Source organism: Solanum verrucosum, unplaced genomic scaffold, assembly GCF_900185275.1.
Source record: "Solanum verrucosum unplaced genomic scaffold, falcon-dt-bn FXZP01000306.1, whole genome shotgun sequence".
NCBI lineage: Eukaryota > Viridiplantae > Streptophyta > Magnoliopsida > Solanales > Solanaceae > Solanum > Solanum verrucosum.
The window spans coordinates 1,464,337-1,480,383 of record NW_026020398.1 but is presented as its reverse complement, the minus strand read 5'-3'; the positions used below and the strand labels follow the sequence as shown (position 1 = coordinate 1,480,383).

General features: G+C 32.1%; 2 protein-coding genes across 2 annotated transcripts in view; both read right to left on the bottom strand.

Annotated features, from left to right (window-relative positions):
- Positions 1-16,047, bottom strand: part of LOC125839483 (putative calcium-transporting ATPase 13, plasma membrane-type) — a 136,375-nt gene that overhangs the window by 3,933 nt on the left and 116,395 nt on the right. The window lies entirely within an intron of this gene.
- The window catches only part of LOC125839432 (putative calcium-transporting ATPase 13, plasma membrane-type), a 73,745-nt gene that overhangs the window by 3,881 nt on the left and 53,817 nt on the right, over positions 1-16,047 (bottom strand). The window contains exon 4 of the mRNA XM_049518406.1: positions 10,318-11,120. Within this exon, the coding sequence (XP_049374363.1) occupies positions 10,318-11,120 (803 nt within the window). The remainder of the gene's footprint in view (positions 1-10,317; positions 11,121-16,047) is intronic.

Sequence of the window (16,047 nt, the reverse complement as noted above, 5' to 3'; positions counted from 1 at the left end):
AATTTACGTTATTTGAAATTTTTGAAGTTGAAGTTGTATTCGGCCATACGTTTTACAAAGAATATTTTGAAATTTGAATATATTTTGTCTGAATATGATTTAAACTCTCAATTTCTAAAAATTAGAAAAATCACCAACTTGACTAGCTTAACCATGTGTATATATATATTCATTTGACTTGACACATTTTTTTTGTTGGTGGTGTGAGTTTCTTAAAAAAAAAAATAGATAGAAGGATGAATCTTGCAACTTTTTGGATAGTGCAAGGATGAATTTTGTTTACTTATATAATATAAGGATGTACTTTAGATTTAAGTCATACTTCAAGATGATTTAAGCCAAAAACTCTTGTTAAATGGTTGATTGATGTTGCATTCATTTATTACTCACTAGTCACAACTTGTATTTCTCTATGTTACGTTTTTAAACCAAAATTTATGTTTCAATAAATAATTAAAATAGAATCTTATTGTTTTTTTTTTAAAAAAAAACTTAATTTAAAACAAAAATTATATTTCAACATTTAATAAAATAATTACTTAAATTGGTTGGATGACTTTCTAAATGAAATATCAATAGAGTGATTTTGTATATAAAATATTCATAGTTGGGTGACTTTAATGATATAAAAAAGGAGAGAAAGTTGAGTGACTTTCTATGAAAAGAACTATCGCATACGTTCATATTTACGTGTCGTCCTTACAAAAAATAGATGTTCCTTAAGACTTGACATTACACAAAATCAATATATAGATGATACAATTTTTCCTATTTTACTCTTAAGAGTTATTAGTTTTAAAATGTATGAATTTGACCAACATAGGAAAACTAAGTAACTTATTCTTGTTAATTGGTTAAATTAATTAAAATAAATTAATTCATGTTCATTTATTGAAAAAACTTGACTTTAAAATAATACTAAACAAAAATATAATAATAAATTTATCTGATTTTTAAGGAGCATAAATTCTAAAATGATAACAACTATACTCATATTCGTCGTACGTTATAACTTATAAGCCAAGCTGGAATCCAATATACACTTATAAAATAATCTTAAAGAATGACCAGTCTCAAGTCAACAACAAAAAGACCAGCATCTTTTATAACATTCTAAAGTGGAAGTACAAGGGGAAAAAAGGCTATGTGTTTAGAGGTGGAGTTAAGTGATGATTTGTGAGTTCAAATGAATTCAATGGTTTTTTTGTAGATATTGTATTTGTAATAAAAAATTAAATAAATATATATATTTATTAACTTGTGAACCCCTAATAAAATTGATTGACTGTTCAGTGGTAAAGAAGTGATCATGAAAATACTTTTCACACTAGAATTGTGGGTTTGAACCCTCCCTCTTTTTTTAAAAATAAAATAAAATTAGAAACCCAAACTCTTATCTAGACTCCGCCGCCGTGTTTATGTAATTTGTTAAATGCTTGTTTGGATTCTTAGTTAGAGATACGTATTAGGTTTAATATAGTTATTGTTATCCATTAGTTCTTTGTTTATGTTATTTTCTATCTTTACTTATTTATTCTTAAATTTTAAGATTATTATATCTCTCTTTTGATATATCTCCCCCGTTCAATAATAGTTGTCTATTAAACTAAAAATAATTGTCCAATTTAAAAAATCAAGAGATAATTTACCCTTTGTGTCTATTTTATCCTTCGTATTAAATATTATTTATCATCTAACACATTTTTCAAAGCATTAAATTTAATAAAGTCAAAAGATAATATAGTAATATTACCTCTATTATTTATACTCCCTCTATCCGTAATTATTTTTGAATTGACACACCTATTAAGAAAGCAATGATTGACATAGTGAATTTACAATTTTACCCTTATTAATTATGAAGCGGATAAATTAAAAACTTAAGATTTTCAAGAAATTTTATATTTTCAAAGTAACTAACTGAGGGTATAATAGGTAAATTTTTTTTTATCATTTATTAATTTTTCAAAATGAATAAATAATTAGAAATAATAAAAAAAATAAAAAGTGAATAAGTAATTAGGAACAAGAGGGTAAGTAAATTCATATATCCTTTTCTTAGAAATTTCTTTAAAAGTTTGCGAAACGATGGTACTATGCTCACTTTTTAGCCCTTTTTCCTTTTGCTTTTTGGAGACGTGTTTTCATCTAGCCTCGTCATTTCATGCATGATAATTCCAATCTTTTTTTTTTTTTTTGATAAGTGTATTACAACTATTATCCAAGCTGGAATCTAGCACTTTGGCAGGGTTAGAAAAATGCTTTTATGTGTTAATTTTGCATATTTTTAGTATATTGTTTGGTATATTTTTTTTTAGTCTATACATGTATAATTAATATTTGCGTTAGTTATATACTTTATTGTGTATTAAGGTGTGTATTATTAATAGAGAAAATGGCTGAATATTCTCTTTAATTTTGGTAGTTAGAGTTGATATACCACTCATTATGAAAGTGACTTTAATATACATATACCATTTTCCTCTAATGGAAGTGAAAAAAAATAATTTTAATATAATCCATATGGGATATATTTGATCCTCCTCACAAGTAATTTTTTGCCTTTTTTGTTTCAACGATTAATTTAAATTTATTATTTTGATGATCAAATTTATTTATGTTTCACTAATTTTATTGTAAATTTTATTATAGATACCCCAATTTTTTTTTTTTACAAATACAAAAACTAAATTTCAATATAACTGCAAAAAGTTAGCTATAAATTTTTCTTACACTAAAAATGAAAGGAAAAAAAAGAATAAGAAACTCAAATAACGATATAATTAAAGAAGTCAAAAATAATTTATGTATGAAAAAGATCAAAACATACTTTAACTTTGATAGAAGGATCATATGTACCCCTATATGGATTTTTTTAAAAATTAAAAGTAAGAAAAATAAATTTAGAACTAATTTTTTCACTTTCGTTAGATGAAGGGTATATGTGAGCTCCTTCTGTAACAATAGGGGTATATCATATATGTGAGTTATTTGTATAACCGTAAGTGTATATATAAGTCACTTTTTTAATAAAGGGTACATCAACTTTATTGACAAAGTTAAAGAATATATCAAACTTACTAATAATATCATGATTTCCATGTATTAATATATTTTACATAGGATTGGTTAATGACATAACGATCCCTCAAATCTCCCTTAATATATTTTCCAAAGCCAAAGAGTGTGGGGGTGGTTTTGTGAACAAATATTTTTGGGAAAATTACTTATATAAACACATTTACTTACCTTAATATCAATTTATCCCTACCTTTTTTTAAAATTTAAAAAATCCCTTAATTCCCCCAATTCATAAAATCTTCCAGATACATAAATATTTCACTCCTATTTTCAACGTACACCCACGTTTCTCACTCCCCATTTCACTCCTCCATTTCATCCCTAAATTCTCTCCACTTCTTTAGCAGTTACAAATTTCAAATTCATTTTGATTTTCAGAAGGTGTCTCTCAAGTTTATCAATTAATCTATTTTTGAATATCAAATCTTTTCTATTTCCAATTAAAAATTTCAAATTATTCAAGAGGTAGATTTCTTTTCATCACTTCAATTTTTGATTTATTTTATTATTATTTTTCAATTTTTTCATCTTAAAAAATAAAAATAAAATTACCTCCGCCCCCTGCCCTCTTTGAAATCTTATTGAACCTTTGCAATTTTAGTTAATCATATTGTCGTTGAAAATTTTTCTTGAAAAATATTTATTTTCTTTTAATGTTTCTACTATTGAAAAATGTCCAAAAAAAGGAAGAAAAAAGTTGAATTTGCCGCCATTGCACGGCCATCACTATCAAAGATACAATTTTTTAATGTATCTCGTTTATTTTGATTCTTAAATTAGTCTTTGTTAGTGTTATCATTGATCTAATACATTACTGCTACAATAACCTTTGTTTATGCAATGTATAATGTTCATATTTAAGGTATTGATACATAACTCTAATGTTGTTGATTCTTTGATTAGTGTTTATCATATTCAATATAAATGTACTTGATACATAAACTTTGTGTTATTTATCACACACAAAAAAGAAGCTATTTTGGAACAATTACATGTATAATGTATTTTTTTAAATTTTAAAATGTAGTATTTCTCAAACAAAATAAGATACATAAATAATAATGTATCATACACTAATTTTTTAGTTATGATACGTAAATTCAAATTTATATTAAATGTATCTGATACATAACAATTACCAAACATTAATGTATCGATTTCAAACTTAAAATCTTATGGGCAACACTTTCTTATTTAATGTATCTAGTAGAAATACAACACTTATCAATTTAAATTGAAAGGATCTTCATGATCTCAAACAAAATAAGATACATAAATAATAATGTATCATGCACTAATTTTTTAGTTATGATACGTAAATTCAAATTTATATTAAATGTATCTGATACATAACAATTACCAAATAATAATGTATCGATCTCAAACCTAAAATCTTATGGACAACAATTTTTTATTTGATGTATCTAGTAGAAATACAACACTTATCAATTTAAATTTAAAGGATCTTCATGATGTATCTTCTCAAAATTTTCGATAATTTTGAATCAAAATTGAAAGAATCTTCAATGAACTATGAGAATAATTTTGAAACTCAAAATTTTCAATAATTTTGAATCAAAACGGAAAGGATCTTCAATGAACTGGAGAAGAATTTTGAATCTCAAAATTTTTGACAATCTTGAATCAAAATCGAAAGGATATTCAATGAACTTGAAGATTCACGAAAGAAATTGTTTGTCTAACAACAATTCCATCACTTTTGTATCCTTCATAACTCACCTCGCTTATCCACAATTTCGACAAAAGTTTTTATGAAACAAAGAAAACGATGAACAAGAAGAAGAAATTTAATTTTTGAATTTTTTGGTTTGTTACACTATAGGATTTTGAATTCTTAACAATAATTTGGAATGGAATAGTGTAATTTATGGGATCTTAATTTGATTTTCAGCTTTTTTTCCCCCTTAATTAGTGCAACAAATGGATACTATGAGATCTTAATTTGATTTTTCAGTTTTTTTCCCCTTAATAAGTGCAACAGATTGATACATAATGTATCAACAATAATGTATTCGGATCCTTAATTATGTATCCGAAATTTCTAAAAAATATGGGATTTATGTAATTACAAAAATAATAGGGATAGAAGGTAATTTCGGTTTTACACTATGGTATTTATGTAAGTTATACAATATTTTTTATAGAAGTTATGCAAAACTCGTTATTTCTAATACGTCAAACCAAATAGTGTATACGAAATAATGTCAGTATAACTAATACCAACATTTTACTAATGCAATCATGACTAAATACTAATACACCACATTCTACATTATTTTTGTATACTCTGACAATCGACCCCTAAGTGGGTTATTTTCATATTAAATTCATTCCATGTTTCGTTGAAGTTGTTGACTTGTTGTCATATAACAAAAAAATATTTAGTGGCAATAGATTTTCTTTTTTACCAACAATTGAGTTAATGTCATTACATTCCGAGTGGCTAAAGCCTCTAGCAACATTTATATAGAGTGTTGATTATTAATACACATACTATTTATTTTATTTATGAAAATTTCAAAATAATCCGCAGTCGCTACAACATTTGTCCTTTGAGTGAGCACTCTATGATAAACTGCACTAGGCAAACCCTGTGCGACAAGCTTGAAATAAAATTATTCACACAAAATATAATTCACATAAATATAATATAACAGCAATAATCTAAATAATTCACACAAAATCCTTTATTATCATATATAAGTACTGTCATTTAAAATCCTCAAAAAATACAAACCAACTCAACAATCATTGTACTCACTTTTTTGCCTTGGCTTGCTCCTTTTGCTTTTCACTCAACATTGAAGTCTAATTATTTTTAAATTTTATCAAGTAGAGCTCTATTCAAATCAAAATCATTTGTTATCAAGAATTTTTCTAAGCTCTCAAACTCAAGACGTTTTTTATTAAGGGAGAACAATCTCATCTATTGCACGAGCATCCTTCGGTTCATTTTGCTTGTGTGGTGTCCAATACTTGATTACATGACTACGTCAATCGTTTTTCATTCTCTGATTAGTCATACTCATATATATATATAAGCCAAGCTGGAATCCAATCTTTATATAAGCTTATTAAACAAAGACCAGAACAAAAAGACAAACAATCTTTTATAACTTTCACTATTGCTGCAACTTCCAAGAATAATATCATCTCCTCACTCCTAGCAGCCTGTCTGTTACACACGGTTTACTTTTGTCTATAAACTTGTAGCCATCACCTCTTTTATGCAACAACAGAATCTAACAGACATTTCAAATTATCAAACCAGAAATTATATTAAACACCATCTTCAGTTACCTATTTGGATATTATTATTATTTTACCAAAAATCATGTGTGACAACATCTTGCAAGTGCAATTAACGCCTATTTTAACGTCCCCCGCCAGGAAGAGATGGCGTTGGGCGTTTAAAATTCTCTATACTTCCAGGGCATTGCTGTCTACAGCCAGGAAGATTGTTGCTGAAAACAAGACTGAGCTCTTGAGCAACTTTTCGCACTCTCAATCTTATACAGTAGTTGATATCGAACCAGAATGTTTTTCTAGTATCAACAAGCAAATGTTAGCAAAACTCGTTCGAGTGAGAGATGTTAAACAGTTTGATGGTGTGGAAAGCGTGTTGTTTGTCCTGAAAACTGATGCTGACAAGGGTATCTTAGGTGATGTTAAGGATATTGCTTCTCGGAGCAAACATTTTGGGACTAACACATTTAAGAAGCCATCAGTAAATCTATTGCAAATATTATTGAAGAGCCTCAAAGATCCTAACATCATCATTGTACTGCTGTATGCTGTTTTATCGCTCGGTTTAAGCATAAAAAAACATGGGGTGAAAGGATGTTTGGATGGGGGAATTATACTAATTTCCCTGTTTCTTGCCATTAGTCTCTCTGCTTTTTGTAACTATTGGCATAAACAGCAACTTTATGAACTTTGTAGGCCAATTGAAACCATCTCCATTCTTGTGATTAGGGATGGGAAGGATACGAGTATCGCATTTTCTGAAGCAGTTGTTGGAGATGTCATTCGCTTGAAAGCTGGAGATCAAGTCCCTGCTGATGGGATATACATAGATGGCCAATCCTTACATATTGATGAATCAACTTTAACAAAGAAAAATGACCTTGTGGAAGTTAACAATAGCACCAATGTGTTCTTGTTATCGGGTAGCAAGGTCTTGAGGGGTAATGGTCGAATGCTTGTTACAGCAGTTGGCATGGATACAGCATTGGCAGAAATCATAAGTCCAGCTTGTGTCAATCATGATCATAAATCACTTTTACAGAAGAAACTACACAAACTGACCTCGCATATAACAAAGGTTGGTTTGGCAGTCAGTTTCTTGGTTCTTTTAGTTCTGTTGGTCCGTTACTTCACAGGGAATATGCAAAACAATGGGAGGAAGTTGTTCATTGGAGGTAAGACAAGTATACATGATGTATGGAAAGCCTTTCTTGGGATTCTAGCAACTCCAGTTGCAATTGCATCGGGTGCTATTCCTGAAGGTTTAACGTTAGCTTGTGCACTAACCATAGCTTACTCAACCAAGAAGATGATTGCTGATCAAGCACTTGTTAGAAGTCTTTCAGCTTGTGAAGCAATGGCCTCCGCTACTGTGATTTGTACGAATAAGGAAGGAGTACTGACTGAAAACACTCTGCAGGTCAGCCAGTTTTGGCTACGTGAAGAGTATTTTGGAAGAAGTACTTTCTCTTCATTTGCCCCAGAAATTCTTGATCTTCTTCATGAAGGAATGGCTCTGAACACAACCAAGATCCCACCGGGATCTTCATTTGAACACATTGAGGATCAAATTCAAAGTGCAATTTTGGGCTGGGGCATCAAAAGCATGAATATGGATGTACAACAACTGAAAGAAAGATGTACACTTGTCCATACTGAAAGCTTCAACTCGGAATACGAAGGGCGTGTTTTGATAAGGAGGAATGCTGACAGCAGAGTACATGTTCACCACAAAGGAACTCCAGAGGCAATACTGGCCATGTGTTCACGTTACTGCGAGGAGACAAGGGATGTCAAAGATATAAACGATGATACTAGAGAAGCATTGCAGGGAAGAACATCAGATTGATCATGAAGGGCATTTCCATCCCAAGCTCAAAGAAGATGATTCGATCTTATTAGCATTTGTCGGTCTGAAAGTTCCATGTAGAGAACAAGCAAGGAAAGCTGTGATGGACTGCCAAGATGCTGGAGTGAACATCAAAATCATTACAAAAGATGATATCCACACCGCTCGTGCATCAGCTATTGATTGTGGTATAATTGATCCTCATGACACATCCACTAGAGAAGTCATTGAAGGAACAACATTCCAAGGATATGCTGAAGATGAAAGATTGGAGAAAGTTGATAACATTCGTGTGATCGCAAGAGCCTCAACGCTGGACAAGCTTCTAATGGTACGATGCTTGGAAAAGAAAGGTCATAATGTTGCAGTTACCAGAGACAGAGTGGAAGATGCAGAAGCTCTTAGAGAAGCCAATGTGGGGCTTTTGGGTAATCATGGAACCGATGCAGCAAGGAACTGCTCGGATATTGTTATCATGGATGATAACTTTGTTCAGATATTCACCCAGTACCAACTAACAGCAATTTCAGCTAGCAAGCCCGTGACCATCAACATTGTCACAGTAATTTCAGCAGGCAATGTTCCCTATGCAATGCTTCAGGTACTTTGGGTAAAGCTGATGGTGGGGACATTAGCAGCTGTAGCTCTCACTATCAACGGGCCTGGAACAAAGCTCATGCAGCAGCCACCAACTGACAAAAATGAGCCATTTATAACCAATATCATGTGGAAAAATATATTGGGACAAGCATTGTACTTGATCTCAGTGTTGCTTACCATCCAATTCACAGGTGAATCAGGATACCAATTAAGCGACAAGGAAAAGGACACAGTGATCTTCAACATCTTTGTTTTCTGCCAACTTTTCAACATATTCTACCTGAGAAACTACGAAGGGGGTCTCCTCAGAGAGCTAAAAACAAAGCGGTTATTTTGGGGGATTGTAGGAATGATAGTCGTTATCCAGTTTGCAATGATCGAAATGCTGAAAAAGTTTGCATGTACTGAGAGATTGAATTGGATGAAGTGGAAAATGTGTATTGGGATAGCTGCTTTATCATGGCCAGTTAGTTTGCTCATAAAATGTATACCTGTTCCAAAGACGCCTTTGTTTAGTCGTAGGAACAGCCAGAACTCTAGTTACTCAAGATTTAGATCAAGTGTTAGGTTATAGCAAGTTTGCCTTCTCAATTCCATCTGTTTGTACTTATATAACATTTATTGTTTTAAATTTAATATGTTATACATAATTATACTAAAGGAAAAATAAAGTAGTACTTTTATTTGGTACAAAAAAAAATCAATTAAAACATTGTAAGAATTAAGTGAGTTGAGTTACGACACACATTTTAGCCCATTGCAAATGCCAGTCTAAAGCTTCAAAAATCTTTGAACATATTATCAGCTCAGGTATATAGTTGACAATCATGAACAAAGTACACTATTATTAATAATGGAATGTAACATAAATCAATTAATCAAACAGATACCATTAGAACTAACTAGCTTATGACAAAAACATACTGAACACCTAAATCTACTCATTTACACAAGGCTTTCAAGTAATTCAACCTTAGATAACTAAATATTGGTCTCTCTGGAACAGTTATGCACTTGACAAGCCAACCAATTGGCCAAGATGCAGCTGCAAATCCAATGCAGATACCCCATTGCCCCCAATTCAGCCTCTCTGTGTTTGCAAACTTCTTTAGGAACTCCACCATCACCACTTGGAGAACCAATGTTATTCCAATGATTGCCACAAATAACTTGTTCTTGTGTATCCCCTCAAAAACATTCTTCTTCTCCAGCTTTCTCGCGTTGAATTCATTGAACACTTGGCAAAGAACAAACGTGTTGAAAATCAATGTATCGTTTACCTTCTCGTTGACACCAAAGATGGATTCTCCTTTGAATTGTAAGGTCAATAAAACAGCAATCTGATACAAGGCCTGAGCCATTAGATTCCTCCACATAATGTTGGTGATAAGTGGTGCAGTCCTACCGACTGGTTTCTTCTTCATGAGTTCCTCGGTTGGCTTCTCTGTCGCGAGTGCTAATGCCCCTAATGTGTCCATGATCAAATTTACCCATAGCAATTGTACTGCTGTGAGTGGTACCTCACCAGATGATACAGCAGCTACAAAATTGATCACGAGCGCAGCCACGTTTACTGTGAGCTGAAATTGGATGAATTTCTGGATGTTGTTATAGACACACCTTCCCCATTTCAAAACGGTGGCAACTGAAGCAAAGTTATCATCCAAGATGACAATATCAGAACTCTCTTTAGCCACTTCAGTGCCTTGAATCCCCATAGAAAGTCCTATATCTGCTTCCTTTAAAGCTGGGGCATCATTCGTTCCATCACCTGTGACCGCGACCACATGACCTTTCTTTCTCAAGCACTGCACCATTAGAAGTTTGTCAAAAGGGGATGATCTTGCCATCACGCATATCTTCTCCACTCTCTCCATCCGTTCTTCATCTGTGAGGCTGCGAAATTCTTCACCTTCTATGACTGCTCCTTCATCTACTTTCTGATTAGGAAGAAGAATCCCACATTCTGTTGCTATGGCTTTTGCAGTGAACACATTGTCTCCAGTGATCATCTTGATGTTCACACCAGCATTTTGGCAAGCTTCCACTGCTTTCTTCACGCCTGGTCGACATGGATCTTTTAGGCCAACAAAGCCCAAAAGAATTATAGAGTTGTCTGGAACATTTCCGTGAATATGCTCATGATCATCCTGCTCAGCTTTTATCACTTGCTTGTGTGCAAATGCGATACATCTCAGGCTGCTGGCAGCCATTCCTTCAATTATCCTGTCACATTCTTCCTTATCTGATTCCTCTAGAGGTTTTACGTTCCCTTCTAGATCATAGTAATGGGAGCACATTCTTGAAATCATTTCAGCAGCACCTTTCCAATGTGCATGAATTGTGCCATCAGTAATGTTCTTGATCAGGACTCCGCTCTTCTTTTTCTCCGAATTGAAAGCTTCCACATGTAGAATGTTGAAATTTCTTTTCATTTGATCCATATCCATGTTCAGTTCCGTAACAGCCCACAAAAGAATAGCTTTTTCAGTAGGGCTGCCTGAGAACTCGAAGCTGGAACATGAATCAGTGGACTTGAAAACACTACCTGTAGTGTTTAATCCAACACCTTGATGTAATAATTCAAGAACTTTGGCTGAAATTGTTGAATGACTTTCCGCTTTCACGTGCTGTTTGCCTAAGAAAAACTTTGTGACAGTCATCTTATTTAATGTAAGAGTACCTGTTTTGTCTGTACAGATGGTGGTGGCAGAGCCCATAGTCTCACATGCGGAGAGCTTCCTAACCATTGCCTGATCAGCCATCATTCTCTTCATGGAATAAGCCAGAGTAAGTGTAACCGCTAAAGGCAAGCCTTCAGGAATCGCGACAACAACAATGGTAACAGCAGCAGCAACAATTCCCACCACAGCATTGATCACATCATCGGATGATGTCTTGCTCCCGTTGAATTCTTTTTTACCATTCTCATCTTTTGTGGTGCCAGTAAAGTACCTAACCAATAGGACAACAAGAACTAAGAAAGCAACTAGCAACCCAACTTTACCAATCGATGATGTAAGCTTGTTGAGTCGCTCTTGGAGAGGGGTTTGCTCATTAGAATCACTGCTGATTTGGCTCATCATTTCACCCCAGGTCGTGTTCATTCCAACCGATGTCACAAGCATCATGCCATAGCCATCAACTACCTTCGTGCCAGATATCAAGAATGGATTTCGGGTAAGGTTAATCTCTACATGATCACTCTCTCCAGTCATGCTAGATTCATCCACTTGTAAAGAATGGCCTTGTACCAAAATCCCATCGGCAGGGACTTGATCACCAATCTTCAAGCAAATGACATCTCCAACAACAATTTCAAATATGGATATCTGTTGGTGCCTCCCCTTTCTAACAGCTTCAACTGGAATATTCTTGCTCACTTTAGAAAGCTTATCAAACTGTCTGTTTTGTCTGAAATTACTAATAGACGAAACAGCGATGACAAGAAACACAGCGACATAAATACTCCCTCCATCATACCATCCTTCTTTCAGTCCATGCTCCTTAATTCCAAATCCAAGAGACAGAGCAGCACAGAGCAAAAGTATAATGATGGTAGGATCCTTGAATGATTCCCAAACAAACACGAAGAAACTCTTAGTAGATGCCTTACGATACGTGTTGCTTCCAAAAGCCTCATGTCTACGTGCAACGTCTTCTGAATCTCCGCTTAGACCATTAGTTGTATCACTTTTGAGAGAAGCAGCAACACCTTGTACACCTCCAATATTAGCAAGTTTGTCCAAGTTTTTATCTTTGACAAGCTTAGCTAGACTTGAGTGATCAATGCCTGAGAAAAAAGGCTGGTGTTGAACTACATCAATCGCGATTGTATCACCAAGTACTTTTGTTGGATTGTAGGCAGGTGATCCATGACTATAAGCAGTTTTAAAAGCTCTGGAACAATAGATGGTTGCAAAAGCTAAGTGCCATCTTTTTTTGTTGGAGGTTTCAATTTCTTTTGACAAATCAGTTGTGATTCTGTTCATGAATAGGTAATGCAAGTTTTCTTCAAACATGTTTGATTGAAAATGTGTATAATAATAATGAAAGGACAAAAAAGATCAAATAATTTGTGATTGTGTTTTGGAGTGAAGTAGTAATAATCCCCTGGAAGTTAAATCATATTATATAAGTAGTAATACACCGCGTAATCAAGTTGATGAAGTTTAGTGGATATTTCCATTAACCGCCTTTGAAAAATGCATAATCTATGGATGGTCCTCCCCTATTATTTTCTTGCGGCCCACGATCTAATTAAGCTGGGCTTCTTGTACAAGTGACCAATTTGTTTAATAAAGAGAAAACTTTAGAAATAGGAAACATAATAAACATAACAAAGCTTTATAGTTATAATCAATAATTGCACTTCATAGCTATAGTTTTGTTTGCTATGGAGGCTGTTGTTTGTATATTTCGCTTGCGAATATACAAATAGGGTAAGTATATACAAATTCTGTATTTATACATTTATAATTTTTTCAGAACTCTTTTTATATATTTCGCTTGTCAATATACAAACATGGTATTTTATTATGATCTTTTCATAAATTGTATACAAATAGCTAGGGTAAGCATATATAAAACTTTGGATTTATACCATCATGAATCGAATTATACAAATTCTGGATTTCTACAAATCAGAGAAATTACACAAATCAGGCAAATAGCAAGAATTTGAGAAACTGTAGGTATAGTACCTATTATAGGCTAAACCTGTGCTATTCTGCATAATTTCCCTTCAATAAAACAACTATATTTATATGTATGTATCGATATTGCATGAATAATATTCCCTCCGTCCCATTTTATATGAGTTATTTTGACTTGACATGCAATTTAACAAAGAAAGGAAGAGTTTTGAAATTTGTGGTTTAAAATAAATGATAGATATTTGTGTGGTTATAAATCACTTCATTAAGGATAAATATTTTAAAGTTAAATTGCTACTTAATATAGAAATGTGTTATTCTTTTTGCGACTGACTAAAAAAAAAACAGTCATATAATTGGAACAGAAGAAGTATATATACTAATTGTGTATATATGATGTATAACTATGTATTGTTTTTGGTAATAATTGATAATTGGTTGTTGTGGATAAGAAAGTTAGACTCAATAGAGATTATGCTTAAATTTTCCAATTAAGTTTTATAATTGAATTTTGGGATAACTACGATCCGAAACACTTTAGTCAACTACAAAACATATATGTTGTAAATACTTGTACTAAATATACATAAAATGTACATGATCCAAGGTATGTAATTTGAGTTTAGTTGAAACTTTACACAATTATATAATTAGAGTTTGAATAATATATATTGTTGGTGTAAAATTATATCTTTTGCACAGTCAGATAAAATGTAACTCTTACCACCTATTATAGCAGATTAGCTAATAATGATCTCTTAACTATCATACTATTTCATAACTCTTTAGTTACATAAATTTTTCACCTTGCATTGTTTGACAAAATAAGCGAACTGATACATTAAGTTTTCGTCTTATGCGAAATTCGGAGAAGGACCAGACTCTTAAGACATAAATGACTTACGTATAAGCTAAGTTATATTATAAATTAATTAGTATATTTTAACTTAACTGTTAAGTATACTTATCATTATGTAGCTACGTTTCTTTTTGTTAACAATTTGGTCATGTCGACAATATGGTCCGTGTGTGAAGTATTTAAGTATTTGTTTCACAAAATATAATTAATGCCATCACCTAGTTTTGATATGTATGTAAAGTTCACCGACAATGTTTAGGAGCACTTTATAAATCAAGAAAAAAAATAGAAACAAGATGGAATTGATAATTATATGATGTCTTACTATAATAAATACTAGTAATAAGGTAGCACAAGAAAATCAAACAAAATTTAGGAATGAAAAAGGGTTCCAAAAAGAAAATACTTAGACGTTGCATATATCCACTCTTAAAATCTTAATTGGGGCAATGGATATAGTATTATTGTGATCGTTGAAGAAAAAAAACTAAGAGGAGACATATACCTTATTTGCTTGTATATTTAATAAAGATCTGAATCATAATTATTCAATTTTTAATTATTAAGTATGCCTATTTTTTAGATCTATATTTTAATCATTCAAATTTTAATTTTTAAGTATTTCTTTTTCTGTGTTTTGCAATCACAATTAGAGTTTTATAGAGAAACTAAATAGGCAAAACAATATTGGAGCTCAAGTCCAACGAGGTAGAAACTAAGGTTGCATATTTGTCCGATTCGAATTTAAAGTTTAGCGATTTGATTTATCGGTTATTGATTTGTATATATGCTAAACCGTATTAAATTAAAATATCGCTTATCGATTATCAGTGATTAATCGTTATTGATTTGGTTATGGATTTAACAGTTAAAATTTGCCACAAAATAATAATATAATTGAAAATCATTTATAAAAAAGGTGACAAACAAAATAAATCATGCACACGAGTTGACAGATTAAATCTTGTTCAAAAGTAAACTGTAAACATTGTAGGATAATTGGAAGTTTGAAATAGCCACAAATAAAAATATGAAACTAAACTCTATATCAAGTATTTTATATACCGAATGATATAAATATAATTATAGATTAACTGAATAAAAAAACATCAAAATGTTAAAGAAGGATAACCCATAGTAAAAATGATCAAACCCATTATCAAAATAGCTAAATCAATTACCCATTATTAATAAATCAATAATTTCGGATTAACATTTCAATTCAGATTGTAGAAACAATGTTTTTTTGTAATATCATAGTGGCGCGCGAAAAGTAATTGAAAAGGAAGGCTCTAATTCTGCTATCATTGTCACATGATTCCATTCATCTTTCAACTTCCCAATCTCCAAATTGATGTAACTGGGTCTTTGAATTAAAGGTGACATTAAGGCGTCAAAATAAAAGAGCGGTAATATAAGTCTTAATTATTGAGTGTAGGTGACAATTATGTGATTAATGATTAAGGATTGTGAAATTGCCCTCAAATTTATAAGTTAGCAATTTGATCCATTGAATTAAATGAAGGGTAAAAGGGTAAATGACTAAAACTTAATTTAACCAATTTTGGTGGGAACCAAAATTGGAGGGAAGCCACACCAGCGAGCTATACCAAAAGGGGGGAAATAAATCATTTTCCCCCCGCCTCCCCCCGTATTCCTCTTCTTATTTTTCTTCTGCTTTGTTCTTGCTCTATTCTTGCTTGGTTGCTTGCCTTTCTTCTTCCAGTTCTATTCAT